This window comes from Squalius cephalus, assembly GCF_949319135.1.
Source record: "Squalius cephalus genome assembly, chromosome: 4".
In the NCBI taxonomy this organism is placed as follows: domain Eukaryota; kingdom Metazoa; phylum Chordata; class Actinopteri; order Cypriniformes; family Leuciscidae; genus Squalius; species Squalius cephalus.
This window is the reverse complement of record NC_137125.1, coordinates 15,819,169-15,836,791: the sequence shown is the minus strand read 5'-3', so window position 1 is coordinate 15,836,791 and position 17,623 is coordinate 15,819,169. Positions and strand designations below refer to the sequence as shown.

Here is a 17,623-nt window from a genome sequence, read left to right as displayed (position 1 = left end):
ACGCGTTGCAGAAAGGGATAGAGTGAGGAAAGAGTGGGTTTAAGAGTGAGAGGATGAAATCTCCAGATTCCATATGCACTCAAGACATGACCTGAACGAACCATCAAACATTAATTTAACCCTTCTATCGTTTCTTAGACAGGTTATTAAATTTATATCAATGCACCAGTTCAGTTTTAGTCTGGAGGTACTTGTGTCTTTGCTTTTGCGTTCCTTTTTCGGAATTCCTTTGGTCAGCGTCAAAGGGGTTAGTTCGTTGGTTATGGTCTCCTCGTGCCTGGATAGATGTATGTGGGGTGGATGCCGGATGGTTGAAGGTCTTTGAAGTTAAAGCATCCGTTGCCGTGAATCGTGGACCAAAACTTTGCAGCAAAACTTAACTTAAAACCGAGACTTTCAATCGGAAAAGAAAGAATAACACAAAGAAAGAAAGAAAATGAGATACGAAAAGAGCTAGATGACTGGAAATGAATCTAACCCATCTGATCTTAATTTGGGTTGATCTGCTCGTCTGTTAACGTTACATGGTTACAAAACCATCATCTGCCGTCTCCGTCTTTGTTCTGCACTCGTTGAGAGCTCTTCTGTATCAGAACATTTTGAACGAACTATCTTTTTTTCCCCAACGCTCTGCGCTGGTTTTTAAAGGTTTTTTTAAAACAAAAAAGGTTTGTTAGGCAGGCTACTCCTACAAAAATGTCATGACTGCTGCTTTGTTTGCAAAGTCATAAATCATGTCTTCCCTGGGGTTTCTCTAATTTAAAGACCAGATGCAACAGTTTAGGCATGATTTCTAATTATCAGAATATGAAACATTTTACACAGATTTAATTCCAGCCATCTTGCTAGTTGTGTTCGTAAGATAGCATTGATATGAAACAGTACACACTTTCATTCACACATCTAATAATAATAATTATAACAATTACATGAATTATATGGGATTAAAGCATATTAAACGGACACATATATCGTAGAAACACATAGAATGATGTCTGATGTTGTCCATTGAAAATTGTTCTTGAATGAGTTTTATGGATTTTGATATGTAAAGTCTTTTTGGTGTGTAAAGTTTAGGCATTCCAATCTGAGGTCATGGATAGTTCCTGCTGAAAAGAGGTTTTGTTCATCTCTCATGGGACCAAGATGGGTCTCGGTCATCTCTTAACAAGTCAGCGTGTCTGCAACAAAGCTAGTATTGACCAGTTATTTCGTTAGTGCTGGGGGTCAGTTTTAAACAGCCCGACTGGTTGGCGCCTGGCCCCGATGACAAGATGGATGAGGATCATGAGACGTTCTGAACAAATCTTCCCCCCTTCGTTTGCGAGAAGCGGAGAGTTTGCATTAATTTTCTGGAAGAAGATTAGTCTGTGTTTGGTTCATACTCATTGTCGCTACACTCTCTACAGATAAAGCATTGTCGGGATAATTTCGGTTTGCGCGGCCAGGCTGAAGCAGTAAGATTCTGTATTATAAATTTTAAGGCCAGACAAGTAATTTGTTGAGGGTTGGTTTGTAGGGAAGGACTACACGCCTGCACACATATATTCAAACGCGCATACCTATAGACTGAACTCTTAATACACATGTGCACGCCATCAGTGTTCTCACAGGTTACATATGCGGAAGTGGAAAAATATCTTCCTTGAGTGATAAGAGTTTCGTTTCACCATTGAATGGATGAAAAGCACGCTAACAATTAAAATATCCACTATAGTTGCAGCCCAACTTTATTCTAGCCTGCACGTAGCACGTACACCTAGCAAGTGTTCAGCTTGTGTTGACATGAACCATGGACATAATTGAAAGTTTATGCACTGGGATTTTGTTGGGATTCACTTAATATATCAGAGATTGCTGAGGGGTGTTTATAAATATCTGGGAAATTTCTGGATGTTTCTTAATGACAGAGGTTAAATACAGAGCACCCTTCACAATCGTTAAACTAGGCTGGAGGTGTAAATTCAACAGCACAGTTTTTCAGCACTTGTCAATCTCACCATTTAACCCAATGAGCATGTTATACAAAAATCTCAGACATTGACATTGCCTATTCATTTAGCCTGGGAAAACCCAGACAACTTCCGGCAATTTCAGATTTGCTTGAGAAGTAGCATTCAAGCACATTTCCATGGCCTAGAAATCGCAGCACCAATCAGAAACGATGAGGCGGGCTTAACACAATGACGATCGCTCTGATTGGTTTTAGGTCTATGCAATTACGCCCAGAGGCATTTGAGCGACGTCCGTTCAACTTTTAAATGCATTATTATATTCAAATTGCAAACACATGAGGACAGTCTCCATTAAAGACCCACTGGCAGATGAACGTGCTACTACATTTCTCTCCGAAACGGTAGGAAATTAAATTAGATTTAATAGAGGATTTTAACTGTGACACGATGATTGACAGGGCAGTTTAAGTGACAGGATGCAAGCGACAGATCCGTCCGATAAAGATGACGAAGTAGTAAGTCCCAAAGCTTGCCTACTTTTTTGCTACACATTCAAAAGTAAATACCTTTTCTTCACAAAAAGAGTACATACTTTTATGGTGTAGTGTAACTTAGGCGAATTGGGACGCAGCTTTACACGATGACGATCGCTCTTGACTGGGCATTTGAGCGACGTCCGTTGGTGACGCCCCTTTGGAAATGATTTGTCTATGGAGCTTTGCCAGACCATAACTCAGTTACTACTGAGAATGGTCTGATTTTAACCAGGCTACTATTCATTGCCTTTTCATCCTTATTCATAGTGTGAATTCAGGACACACTTGTATCCTTTATAAAAATTTATTTTTATATAAATATTTATTTTTTTCTTCTGAAAATCTGATGACATATTTTGCACACAGGTAAACATGCCCGATCAGTAATTTCTGAAAATAAATTACAAAAGTAAAAAAAAAAGTGTTTTGGAAAATAGCTCTTTATTTAATTATCATAAAAAAGTGTTTTCTATAGAGATATCGACATCGGTAAATATCGGTATCGGCCATAACAGCAAAATTAATATCAGTTATCGGTATCGGCCACAATTTTCACATCGGTGCATCACTACTTAAGAGTTTTCTGTTAAAATGGTGCTGTGTTAGCGGCCCCTAAGTTAATAAACAATGATCGTTGTGACGGAAGTAAATCAATCAAAACTAATTTTAGCTCAAAAATGACTTTATTCTAGACCTGCTATAAAGCCAAAACAATCTCTGTTACTTTAATTTCCTATTAACACTATCAAGCCGCTTTGGAACAATCTATATTGTTAAAAGCGCTATATAAATGAAGATGACTTGACTTGAAAGCGGACAAAAGAGACAGATTAAAACATCAGCTGTAAACGGGAATGTGTCTCCCTCATCTACTTGTGATCCAATCAACCTAAATGCATCTTAATACCAGGTGTAAAGAGGGCTTTAGATTTATTTACCACATTTCGAATGATCTTTCTTCCTTTGGTGGCAACAAAGTTACCGAAGCTGCTCCATGGGAACCTAAAGTAAAAACGGAGGAGGAGTGAATCCATAACAACAGAGTCCCGGGGGACCAATGCCAATAAAACATCCGAATGCTAATAAGAGTTTGACGATCGTAACAAAACATGGAGTTACCATTTGCCAAAAAAGCACCAAAAGCAGGCCTAGAGCTGAATAGGTACATAATGCACATAAACAAACAAAGAAACTCCAAAGCCAGATGACATGCTGACAAACACGCAGGCGCCATCATATATCATAAATACTAAGGGATAAACAAGGAACTAAACAAGACAAGTGAAACCACAGAAACATGATTTGTAACTATAGACACAAATAGATAAGAAATGTGAACTGAAACAAAAGAACAGAAAATATATCTAAACAACAGTCTCTACTAAGAAACTAAAAATACAGGAGGACTGTGACAAGTGCAAAGGAGATGGTCAGGTGTGGATAGACACAATGGGTGAATCACTTGTGATGAACATTCCGGGCTGGAGTCTTGTAGAAGATGAGTATCTGATACAGGCCACATTTAAAAGTCATGTGAATAGACTAACACAGTAAAAAAAAAGACAACAAAACATTTTTTATGGAAAATCAGATATGTGAATATAGCCATAATTTCACACAGATACATATTTACTGGTTCCATTTTAAATTGCAGAGCCTCAGTTCAAGTGTATCTGTAAGCGTGATGACAAGAGAAAAGTTTTTGAAATTGCTCCTTCTTTGAACCTTGTCACACTGATAAATGCAGCAATTACTTTCCAGAATGAGTTTGCAAATGCAGTTTCAGGTTTTTTTGAAATGGGAAACTCTTCTCACACTGAAGACATGGGAACTTTTCTCTTGTGTGAGTTATTACATGATTCTTATGGTGTTTCCTATTTGTGAAACTCTTTCCACACTGACGACAACTAAATTCTTTCGAGTGAATCCTCATGTGGCACTTAAGGTTATCTTTATATCTGAAACTCTTTTCACATTGAGCACATTTGAATGGCTTCTCTCCAGTGTGAATTCTCATGTGGTAATTAAGAGTTAATTTACGTCTGAAACTCTTTGTACACAGATTGCATGCAAATGGCTTTTTTCCAGTGTGAATATTCATGTGTTCCCTAAGGCCTTGTTCCCGTGTGAAGCCATTCCCGCACAGAGTGCAGGTGTAAGGCTTCCCTCCAGTGTGAATTCTCATGTGGGCATTAAGTTTTCCTTTTCTAGTAAAACTCGCTCCACACAGTTTGCAGATGCAAGGCTTCTCTACAGTGTGAATTCTCATGTGCCTGGTGAGGGTTCTTTTCCAAGTGTAAGTCTTTTCGCAATGTTGGCAGGTGTAAGGCTTCTCTCCAGTGTGAATTCTCATGTGGGCATTAAGGCTTTCTTTTCGAGTGTAAGTCTTTTTGCACTGTTGGCAGGTGTAAGGCTTCCCTCCAGTGTGAATTCTCATGTGGGCATTAAGGCTTTCTTTTCGAGTGTAAGTCTTTTCGCACTGTTGGCAGGTGTAAGGCCTCTCTCCAGTGTGAATTCTCATGTGGACTTTAAGGCTTTCTTTTCGAGTGAAACTCTTTCCACACTGTTTGCAGGTATAAGGCTTCTCTCCAGTATGAATTCTCATGTGAGCTTTAAGGTTTCCTTTTCCACTAAAACTCTGTCCACACTGTTTGCAGGTGAAAATACTCTCTCCAGTGTGAATTCTCATGTGGACTATAAGGCTTCCTTGTTGACTGAAACTCTTTCCACACTGTTGGCAAGTGTAAGGCTTCTCTCCAGTATGAATTCTCATGTGAGCTTTAAGGTTTCCTTTATGTCTGAGACTCTTTCCACACTGTTGGCAGGTGTACGGCTTCTCCACAGTGTGTATTTTCTTGTGGGCTATAAAGTTTCCTTTTTCAGTGAAACTCATTCCACACTGTTGGCAGGTGAAAGGCTTTTCTCCAGTGTGAATTCTCAGGTGGACATTAAGGTTTCCTTTATGTCTGAAACTCTTTCCACACTGTTGGCAGGTGAAATTGCTTCTAGGTCCTGTCTTTTGAGCTCTTTTTTGTGAGGAATTCTTTTTAGCCGGTGTCAATCTTTTTCCAGTCATGAAATAATGTTTTTCATAATGTTCTTTCTCTTCTTCCCTTTCATTAAGTTCATGACTCACTTCTTTCAGTGCCATCGGGTCTAGGGCCAGAAAAAAAAGACAAATCTAATTTAGACATTTAAAGCATCAAAACCAAAAAAATGTATGCTCTATACCCTATTCTATCCTACACTGTCTTGCAGAGTTAAGTTTCATTGCTAATCAAATACACCAAAGCAGTCCTGAAGACTAAAGACATTGTGGGATTGGGTTAAATTTGCATGCGAGTTTGGTCCTGGAGGGTCACTATTTTAGTTTAGCTCCATCCTTGATCAGAGTTGCCCATTCCATATATAGATCTTCCTCAATACACCAGTGGTTTTAAAACCGGGACCTAGGATCCTACCACTGCACATTTTGCCCCTTATTCATCACATTAAGATCAACAGCTTGTTAGGAGAGAGCTGACATTGGAGGAATTTGTAGCTTTAAATCACTAACTACAATTCCTGGTTATCAATAAGGTGAGAACCGGACCCGATATAAACCTAAATATACTCGAGTGAATGAAATTAATTGAAAAGTGTACTATTCAGATAGTAGTAGAATATGTTTGCTATCGTAATGATGACAGTAGCGCACACAAAAGTAGTAGCTGTTCCGTGCTCTGGTGCATTTTGCGGAGCAATCACTAGAGGTCGACCGATATCGGCCGATTTTTTTGCATTTTTAACATAATCGGCATCGGCCAATATCCAAGTGTATCAAGCCGATTATTAGGCAGGCGCATCTGTGGGCAGCCTAGTGTTGTTGTTGTTGTGGAACCCACGTTCAACACACGCTGCACCTAGAGTCATTCTCCAGCAGAGTGAGCAGACCTCATCCAATGCCAAAGGAAGGAGCTAAGTTCCTTGGAGAAAACTCCTTTATATTTAATTAAAAACTTTTGATATGTTACTGCCAACTTAGAGAAAAAACATGAATAGGCGACATGACGTTCGGCTACTTTGAAATTGATAGCGTAGTTGCGGTTGCATTAGCACAGCAGAAGGGTTGCTATCATGTCACAATAAGTAAGCAAGAATTTACAGACAGTGAATCTAAGACTTTTATTTGTTCTGTTTGTGTCTTATATTTGAGAGGGTTGCCACTCAATGCAGAGAAATAAGTAATAAAAAAAGAGACCAACTATATGCTAGTGAAGGACTGGCTTTGCTTTGCTAGCGTCGTTGTCGCTAGGGTTGGGTAGCTACAGACAGACCCGGAGCTAATACGGCACTGGAGCCTTAACGACCGATATTTACCGGACCGAATATCAAGGCGCATTTCTGTGCTTCATTTCAGTGCTACTGTTATGTCTGTGCTTCTCTTGGATGCTCTGAAAACGGATGTTAGAATAACAGAAACATCGCTTCGCTGCACTTGACACTAGTCAGCAGTTAACTTTAGCATTCCGTTAGCTAGTAGCTGGATTAAACACAGTTAAAATGCTGGCCAAACAGTAGTGTAATGTGTGACTGTATTTCACTGTAGACTAGGGGTGGAACGGTACATGTATTCGTATTGAACCGAAACGGTACATGCGTCACGGTTCGTGTATAAATTTCCACGGAAAATATACGCTATAAAAATAAATAAAACTCGCGTGCAAAGTAATGCGGAACTACTGTTAGATACGCGGGTTCTTTAGGGACACCTAATCTGTAGCTCTGCTTTAGCTCCAGCTGCGATGTAGCTGCTAAAGATTGCAATGCTGGAATATGTTGTGTGTGTGTGTGTGAGAGAGAGAGAGAGAGAGAGAGAGAGAGAGAGAGAGAGAGAGAGAGAGAGAGAGGCGCGGGCGCGATCGAAAAGACGTGTGTGTTTAAAGTCGCAAAGTGTTTACTTATATTTGTGTGCAAACGCGTGTGTGTGTGTGTGTGTGTGTGTGTGTGTGCAAACGCGCGCGTGTGTGTGTGTGAGAGGCGCGGGCGCGATTGAACAGTGGAAACATAAAAACATAATCCGTCATTTTGTTTATCAGGACATCATTCAAACTGCAAAGTGTTTAGTAATTAAAATGTTAAGGAAACCAAATATATTAATCTGAAATGTAGCAAATTAATTTTCAATTCATTCAGGTACAATTACCAAACATATCTCAAGGTCTTTTTGTCTTTTGTACAAGTGCATATTGCTAAAAAGTGTTCAGTAAATGTTTTTGTTGAGAATTTTTGTCTATCTTAAGTAATTATTTGTGTTACATTTTATCTTTCAAATAGAGGTTAAAAACAAGCACATAATCGGCTAAATATCGGCCAAAATAAATCGGCAGCATTTATCGGCCATCGGCCGACCCGGATTTCAAAAGATTGGCATCGGCCTGTCTTTTGACTACACACTAGTCACACTAGTCAAACAAACCAGACTTAGGGGGTCAAACGTGCTCGGGCACGGTTCAGATCGCCTAGTGTAAGTACATCCATTCCCTCTCCCTGGACACTTCCTCCAGCTCTTCCGGGGGGACACCGAGGCGTTCCCAGGCCAGCCGGGAGACATAGTCTCTCCAGCGTGACCTAGGTCTTCCCCGGGGTCTCCTCCCAGTGGGACACGCCCGGAACACCTTCCCGGGAAGGCGTCCAGGAGGCATCCGAAACAGATGCCCGAGCCACCTCAGCTGACCCCTCTCGATGTGGAGGAGCAGCGGCTCTACTCTGAGCTCCTCCCGAGTGACCGAGCTTCTCACCCTATCTCTAAGGGATCGCCCAGCCACCCTGCGGAGTAAGTGCATCCTTTATGTTTTATTTGATTTTGATAAAAAGTTTTAATATAAAAAATCTTTATCATCCAGGAACAGTGGTTCTTAACTCTTTCCCGTCCAATGATGAGATTATCACTCATTTATGACACAATGCTCTCCTGCCATTGACGAAAGTGAAAATCAATAAAAATGCTGGTGGTGGATGGCAACTTAAAAAAAAAAAAAAAAAAAAAAAACTCTGACAGTGTAAGAATAAATGCTTATGAGATGTGCTTTCCTCAGCAAAGAATAGGAACGTAATAAACACTCTAGATCAGGTGTGGCCAGTGTCGGTCCTGGAGAGCCAAAATCCTGAAGTTTTGCTCCAACCCCTGATAAAAACTCACCTGTCTGTAAGCTTTCTAGTAACCTTCAAGACCTCGATTAGCTTGTTCAGGTGTTTTTGACAAGGTTTTGAGAAAAACTGTGGCTCTCCAGAACTGATGTTGGCCACCCCTGCACTAGATGTCCTGTTCCTGGAAATCTACCTTTCCTGCAGAGTACAGCTCCAACCCTGATAAAACACACCAGAAGCAGTGAATTAAAGGTCCCATGGCATGGATTATTTAATAATGTTTCCTGGGGTGCCTTTATAATGTTAGTATGTTTTTTTCATCAAAAATTGTCAGAATATGCCATGGCTTGGTCCATAAACTTTCCCTTTATGCAGACGATTTGTTATTGTACGTCTCCGACCCCATAGCTTCTTTCCCCCATATACTATCTGTTCTAGAACAGTTTGGCTGCCTATCAGGGTACAAGTTAGAACTTTCAAAAAAGCCAGTTATTTTTTTTAATTGTTAACCATTTGGCTAAATCTCTTCCTCACTCCCCTTTAAATTAGCCTTGGATGGGTTTAAATATCTGGGGATATTTATCACCGGTTCGCTTAAAGACTTGTTTTTTAAGAACTTTACACCACTTTTGGAAAAATGCAAGTCAGATATTGCTAGGTGGAGTTCCTTTCCCTTTCTGAAATAAGTCGTGCAAACCAAATTAAAATGGTTATCCTGACGAAGTTTTTGTATCTTTTCCAGCATCTTCCAGACTCCATTAATAAATCCTTTTTTTGCTAATTTAGATCAGCAATTGAATGGATTCCTTTGAAATAACAAACCAGCTTGCATCAGGAAGTCAGTTCTTCAGCTTCCCAAATCTGAAGGGGGTTTAGCACTGCCAAATTTGAGATACTACTTTTCGGCATGTAACATCTATAAATTTCTATATTGGGTTGGCCTTAAAAGTTGTGCCTCTAGTCCGCTCTGGGTGCATATAGAGATATCTTCCTCTCGTTATTTACTTTCTAATATCTGCTCCCAGCTTCCCCTTGGGGGTACACAAAATCGAGCAAGATTTGGCATCAGTTCAGAAAACAATTTTGGTCTACATAGAGCATCGATTCATATGCCAATTTCAAATAATCATTTATTTTCCCCGTCCCTTTCAGACAGCTTCTTTGATATTTGGGCAGCTAAGAGTCTCTCTACTCTAAACGACCTGTATGAAAACGAAGTCTTCTCCTCTTATATACCGTTTTGTGGCTCTTTAATGTGTCTGACAGATCGCTGTAGAGCATCAGTTAAAGCTGCTCGTGAACCAATCATCACTTCCTTCTAGTTCATTTATAGCATCAAATAAACATGAATGAACATGGGAAGGATTGTTGTTTTAACCGCGGAAAGACGTCAGTGCACTCCGTTATTCATGTTCAAATCCTCCCATGTTAATCTGCTATCTCTCCTGACTGCTTTGTCAGACAAAAAGGCGGATGGCGGATTATGATTGGTTAGATCGCCTGTCAATCAAGCTCCCTGCGAAGGGAGCTACATCGGTTGGTGACACCCCTTTGGAAATGAATTGTCTACATAGCTTCGCCAGACCCTACACTCAGTTTCAACTGAGAAGGGTCTGGTTTTAACCAGGCTGCCATTTTCCCAATCGTCCTCCCGAATCAGAAATTGATTCAGTTCTCACCTTCGACTCTGGTCAAAGACAACTGATTTCAACCATTTATGGTAAAATAATCTCCAATTGACTCCCTTAAACTAATCTGGAAGCAAGATTTGGGCATTGACATTTCCGTTGACCAGTGGAAAAACATTCTCAGTTTAGTTCACTCTTCATCTATTTGTGATAGACATGCCCTAATACAATGTGAAGTGCTTCACAGAGCTCATTTCACTAATGCCAGACTGGCTAAATTGTTTCCTAACAGAAGTGATGTCTTTAACCTGTTAAGCTTCACCAGTGCGTGGGCGCACTGAAGCGTTTTTTTATTTATATAGTTCAAAGTTACTATCAGATTTAATGTTATACCTTGACAAACTATACATCATTAAAAAGATATAATACTCAAGTTTCAGTATTTGACCACTATTGTATTCTGAGAAACTTATAGTGACAGTTATGTCTTAATTTGTGTCAGGAGTTATGAAATGAAAAAATGAGTCGATACCTTTAATATGAATTATGCGCGTCAGCCTCTTTCATTCATAAAAAACTCCCGTGCTGTCGTCATGACAGCGATACACAAAACAGCGTCCTTCAGGGCTTTTAGCTCAAAAATGTGCAAACTTGGAGAAATATTGATATATTCTCATAGATTCACGTCATATTTCTAAAGACAGGAATAATATTTATTGAATTTATACCCAAATGCGTCGATGTAATCATTATGATCGCTTCTTACTGAGATGTGCAGTGTTTTCAATTCATACCAATAGCCTGAGGGCGCTATATGCACAAAAAATAATCCATATATGGGACATGAAGAAGAGCCATAATCATGTGACATTCCAGGACGTCACTGCTACACACAAAGCTACAGAGATCCCGCTGTAATATGCATGTTTTGAAGACAATAAACATGTTTGCTATGATATTTGATTTGCCTGTGTTCTTCAAGCCATGCCAGGTATTTTTATAATAATAGATTATATTTATAATGTAATGCTAATCGATATAGACTTTATCATCGTGCATAAAACTATAAATAATGTTTTCTGTCTGATTTTTTTTTTATCTGAAGCCAAATTATATCACAGAAGATTATTTAAAACACTCGATTGCATTATGAAGTAAGTTTGGAGCACAAACATGGTTTTAATCTCATAAATGGTCGTGTATTGATGGTGTGCTAAGCTAACATGCTAGCTAGCCCAGGTGCACCTGCCACCAGGGGTTATTCTTTTATGAATTTTGTTCTAAATAAGAATGCTTACTGATATGTTTTAGTGCATTTGACCACTATTTAGTGCACTTCAAATGTGAAGTGAGAACTTTGATAAAAGAAATTAGGGATTGAAACCCTATGAATAGGCTGTGAATAGCCAGTCGTTAGTAACTATAATGCAGACAAAAGAAATGCATATTTCGAGCCATAACCAGTCTGGAGAGGTGTGAATGTGTGCAGGGGGAGACTGAGACTGAATGGGGCTCGTTTGCACCACAAAACAATAGAGACAAAAGTCTGAATGGATGCTTAGAAGACGACTAAACATCAGTAGCATTTTTAGAGTAGCCTAATCAAAATAAAGTCATGACATGATCTTGAAAAACATTTAACTAAATACAGAGTTTTAGACTTATTATCTTCATATTTTAAATATAAAATGTTTAGACATGTGGCTTTAGCTGTAGTGCATTTCTAGATTGCTCCAGTGCCAACTTCAATTTTATTTTCATTAATATGTTTCATAAAAAAAAAAATTCTAATAACTTTACAAAATTTTGAAGCTATTTTAAAAAAAACAACTCATTATGACAATAATTAATTCTACATTTACAATAAACTACCAGGTGTCAGCTTTCAAATGAGATCATACTTGTGCTTTTAGTGCAAAGGGTTCATGAACTGTATCTGTTTCAGTTTGGGTATGTCATTTCTGGGGATTTTTCAAAAGTGGGGTTGCAGCTTAACAGGTTAACAGATGCAGACAATCCCCAGCCGATTATCTTCACATGTTCTGGTCATGCCCGGTGCTATCAGACTATTGGTCCAACATTTTCAGAACTCTCTCACAGGCCCTCAATGACACTTTTGTCCCTAATTCCTTGACTGTCATGTTCGGCCTTTCCCCAATCACATGTATACCAGCTACAGCGAACTGCGTCATTGCCTTTACTACTTTGCTGGCCAGGCGTGCCATCCTCCTTAAATGGAAGCATCACATGTCGATTGGATAAGAGAGGTACTGCAATGCATCCACCTTGAAATTTTTTTATTATCTACTTGTGAGTGCTACGGGTGGCCTTAGGGGTTGATGGGTGGGGGTCTATATTGCTGTGTGGAACTGTTCTGTTGATTTTCTTTTTCTTTCAGACACCTTGTTTCATTTTACATCTGTTGTAACACCCTTTATATGTCTGCAGAAAACGTAATAAAAAATGTTTTGTCAGAATTTAGAAATAAAAGGCATTTTTCCAAGCCTGATTTTAGCCTCTGATTTGAACGTTCTATTTGAAGGGTGTGTCTGCTGCTCTCACTAATGCTTTCACCAATGCAAACATGAGGTAAGTACAGTAAGATCTTCGTTGTGCAGTTTAACAGCATCATTGTTTTCATAACGAGTTTTGGCAAATGTCCAGATAAACTCGTGTTGTGTGATTGAAAGCTTGGCTGATTGGAAAGGGATTGTTCTTTGATCGCTTTCTGTACACATTTTAATCACAGTTTAAATAAGATTATTTTCTTATACAAGAATGCATGAAGTTGATCGTTTAGTCACTGGCTTGATTTACTAATACATAAACAGTATTGAATGACTTTGATAGAGAAGATAATCTGTCTGAACTTGAACAATTAAACATCAGAAATTGTTGCTTGGTAGCTCAATCGATTTATTTTCAGATATTCAGCAAGGTCAGCTCTGTTTTGGCCCAAGTTGAGGAAACAGTCGTCGGTGAAATGTTTGGACCATACAAAACTTTGGTAAGTTATGCCAGCGCCTTTCCAGAGAAAAAAATTATAACTCACTGGTTCTTCAGAGGCTCGGATAAAGGAACTAAAAAAATACTTGTTTTCATTTGTACATTCAAACACTGAGCAACTGCCATGCTTCGCTCGTTTGCAAGCCCTGATGTCTCTCGAGGAAAAAACAATATCGCGCTCGCGCAGCTCATTTTCTCATGGGTGGGCCAAATTCTCTGGGCAGGTAAAGCAGAGAAAGGGAAGGTTACCTTTCCCCGTATGACGACATATCGGGAATTGAGTAGGTTGACTCGGATTTAAAAGCGTGCACCGCGACTATGAAAAGCCATAATCAATAGAGCTCCGAAATTACGATTCACCATGGCAATCACCCGTCAAAAAGACGTCTGCTGCTTCCAAGTCAATACGCAAGTAGCAAAAAGGAACAAGGCAAGTAGAATGAAAATTCAGTAATATAAAGACAGCAGGCTACGACACCTTTCTGACTTGTGTACGGATTCTTTATAGTTATGTTCTTTTGCACTTTAATCTATTTGAAACATTTGTTTATTTTATACATTTTGTGTATTCTTTAAAAGTAGACCACTGTTGTTTAAGGTTCTTTTTGCTATATTGTAGAAATACTTAAGCCCTATTCGGACCGGATTGGCTTAAATCTACAATATGTAAAAAAAAAAAAAAAAAATTGCCGCTAGGGATTGCTAACCTCTTACAATAACAAAGGCATAGGTTGATGACGGAGTGATAAGCGGAATGATGGGACTTTTCGTCATGCTGAAGGATCTAATAATGTTTATAGATGATGAATACATTGATGTTTTTAACGTGACTGTGGTATGAAGCAGGGCGTGATTGCTAATAAGAGACAGATTTCAGCGCCACATGCGAGTCCCACGGATATACATACCCGAATGTGCATCTCAGTAATCATTACTGACAATGTCAGTAAAGATTAAGGCGACTTTTACCTTCTGTATAAAGGTCCAGAAAAATTACCTTGGGTAATACTAATCCCGTGTGAATAGATCAGCTGTAAATGTACGTAAATATTCCGTAATTTCCTGTTTAAAGTATTTTTCTGCAGTTTTTCAAAGTATGGAGGCTCATGAAAAAGCATTCAGTTGCGTTCTGGGCGGTGGCACATCAAGTCTGTGGCAAAACTCAAGTGTTTACCACAGCATTCATATCAAAAAGAAGGTCGAAAGCACTTGTGAGAGGCATGAAACTTCTATTTTAGGTAATTGCCTATTTTCAAGAGAATCCAAGCAGAATTTAAGTAAGACATTGTTAGACCAGACCTAACTGACTACGTTTACTTGCAGCCAATAACCCGTTCAAAACCGGAATATTAGCAATAACCCGGTCGCGCACGACCATGTAAACACCGGCAAAAACCCGAATATGCTCATATCCCGGTTTTTAAAAACCCGAATATGATCCCTGGGGTACCCCTTTTCTAACCAGAATATTTGGTCATGTAAACGCGTATCGGCACATCCCCATCAAAAGGAACATTGATTTGTGTTCTGCGCATGTTCTATTTGCAAGGAATCTTGGTCTTTTGAGTAGAGACAGCGCATACAAAAACCCGCGTGCAGTATACCGGAAGTAAAGAAGAAGTAGAGGTAAACATGGCGAGACGCAGCACAGCAACACACTTTTGGAGCAAGGAGGAAAGGGCGATCGCTATCTGCCCCGAACTATTCATTATCCGCGTGCTGCTGCTGTTGTTGTTGTCTTTGGATACAGGAAGAAGAATCGGAAATGACGCATATTGCGTCTTAAGGTTGTCCGTACGTCCAGACGCTATCTGTGCGTCGCCGTTTACACCGGGATATTGCCAATTGATTACAAATTCCATGTATACAGGAGTAACTCTCTCTACTCACGCATGTAAACGGGTTATTCTGAATGTTTCAGAAACCCAAATAGTGACCTTAACCCGACCATAACCCGAATATTGACAGCTTGTAAACGTAGTCACTGTTATAGGTTATATATCTGTTTGCGCACGTGATATCAGGAAACAACGTAATACAGGAAGATGATGGCGGTGCATAAAACCAAGTTACCCCTCCCACTTCTGACAGTTTTACTGAGATTTCTTATCACGTGTGAATTGGCAATTATTATTACAGACGTCCTTTGGTAAAATTACATTACTCCATCTACCCTTGCAAAACTAATCCCGTCCCGCTCACATAGGGCTTAATTTATCTACCCTGTAAAGCCTGAAATAATTAAATAATAGTCAGAAAATCTTTCTTTCTTTTTTTTGTTTTTAAAATGGAACATTTTTTTACCTTTTGACAAAATATAAAAGAAAAAGTTTGTCATGTATTTAATATCCCAGGTTTTTATGGCCCATGATATGCTGAAAATATGAAGGGAAGGTCAATTGTTATATTTTAAAACACAAAGCAATGCAATAGGCCTACATAATGATTGAGAGATGAACAAATAAATGTTGCTCAAAATACTGTTGTATCATATTTGATACATAGGCTATAAAAAAATGTATTGATACCTTTAAAATATACAACATTTTCTAAAGGGGGAGCATAGACCCCTCTAGAGGACCTGACAACCCCAGTTTCACAAAATCCTGTTCAATAAAACTTTTTTTTTTTTGTGTTACATTTGAAATAAAATGTTGAAATTATATTTTTAAGTTAATATCACTGTTCTCCTTTTAGAAATTGCAGAACCCAATGGTTCTTGAGGTCAGAAAAGTAATAAAATGGTTAGAAGAATGTTGACTGTTGTGTATTTTCACTGAAAAACTACACAAGAAACAGCGCAAATATTGTCGCAAATTTTTGAGAAAAGCCGCTACGAAACTAGCCATTTTAGGCCGCAAAAATCAGTCAGTTTGGGATTAAACAAAATCCCTCCAGTTCAGTATGATACTATAGAAGTACAATGATACATTTTATAGAATATTTAAATTTTATACAGACTTTTTCATTGCTCTCTATTCAGAAGTAGATATTGGGTTAAATGTTAAACAGAATAATTATTTTGTTTAGGCTACTTCTGTATTAATCTCTGTGTGATTATACTTCTGCTATATTCTCCATTTTTGTAGAGTTGGGACATTTTAATAAAGATGAAATGAGTGAAACCAACCTGTTTGTTCCTCAGTTTCTTCATGTTTGACTCTGAATGTTTCTTCAATCCCCATATCTTCAATCTCCTCTTTGATAAACGCCATCTTTATGTCTTCAATCTCCTCTTTAATAAACACCATATTTATGTCTTCAGTCTCCTCTTTAATAAACGCCATCTTTATAATAGTCACGTGGATCTCAGTCGCTTCACCAGGAGTTTTTCTGTGTGTTTGTCCTGTTTAAGATGAGAATTAACAGAAAGAAAATAAATCCACACGTCTCAATCAGATCTAGTTCAGTAGTTCAGTTCACTGGTAAGAGAGTCAGTCAGAAAGAGAGTTAATGGACTTAAATCTGATTAGAGTATAACACACTCAAAACTAACTCTGCAAACTAATATAAGAACACAAACTATGCTGGCACTTCACATTTAGATATTTATGATCTACATTTTAGCCAATATTTAAATTATTACACTTTCATGAAAACATTAGCAGTTGGTTTGTAAAAGCTGTTTTACATTACACATGTTTAAGTGTTAGTTGTTCTCGTTCATGTGTCGTGATTCAAACTATTCGAATCACTGAATCATTTCGCAAAGTATTTGATTCAATTGACTCGGAGTATCGAAAAGCTCGGTTTCTCCATCACTACTGACCAGTGACTGAATTCGTGTTTATGATAAACTGATTCACGATAGAGGGAGTGAAATGAGACGCACGTTTACTGTTTCTCATGTGTTTATGCGCTTTACTCACAAAAATATCCTTCATTAAAGTCATATAAAGCCTTACAATGTTAATCAATAATAAATAACTACTTTCAAATCGTTTGAAAAATAATGTAAATAAATAACAAATAGGCTACTGCACGGTTTCTATCGATTTGAACAATAAATTCTTGAAACAAACCTTTCTTTAGTCGAATCCCAACAGATGAGTGAGCGCAGCGCAGCCTTATGACGTCATGTCACCGTACCAAATTAAAAGTCCTGTTCACACTCTGCTGTCTAAAATCACAAACGTGCATTGAAATGTACTATTTTTACCAGATAATCCCTGCATTAAAATTGTTACAAATGTGATGAAAACAAACATGCTAAAAAGAGTGTATGAGTTCATAAAGCAGAGTTAATGTGTCCGAATTGAAATACAGATGAGTCTGTGTGTTTTTAACAAATTTGAAAAATATGGACATATTAAGTTAATTTGAGTGTAAAAACAATAGGTTAGTTATACAATAGGTTATACTTTTTTTT

At 38.5% G+C, this 17,623-nt stretch overlaps 1 protein-coding gene across 1 annotated transcript; it reads right to left on the bottom strand.

Moving 5' to 3' along the window:
- Nucleotides 1-2,919: 2,919 nt before the first annotated feature.
- Nucleotides 2,920-17,328, bottom strand: LOC307157906 (uncharacterized protein). Its single transcript, XM_079869901.1, has 3 exons — nucleotides 17,277-17,328; nucleotides 16,385-16,600; nucleotides 2,920-5,647 (listed from the first exon to the last, which is right to left on the bottom strand). The coding sequence occupies exons 2-3, from the start codon at nucleotides 16,539-16,541 to the stop codon at nucleotides 4,242-4,244; spliced, it is 1,563 nt and encodes a 520-aa protein (XP_079726027.1). The 5' UTR covers nucleotides 16,542-16,600; nucleotides 17,277-17,328; the 3' UTR covers nucleotides 2,920-4,241.
- Nucleotides 17,329-17,623: the final 295 nt, after the last annotated feature.

What these genes read in the sequence shown, in the direction of transcription:
- LOC307157906 (XM_079869901.1), bottom strand. Translation starts at nt 16,541, where the DNA reads ATGGCGTTTATTAAAGAGGAGACTGAAGACATAAATATGGTGTTTATT. An exon ending in AGAAACTGAGGAACAAACAG is followed by an intron (nt 5,648 to 16,384) that starts GTTGGTTTCACT and finishes TTCTGGCCCTAG; the next exon opens with ACCCGATGGCACTGAAAGAA.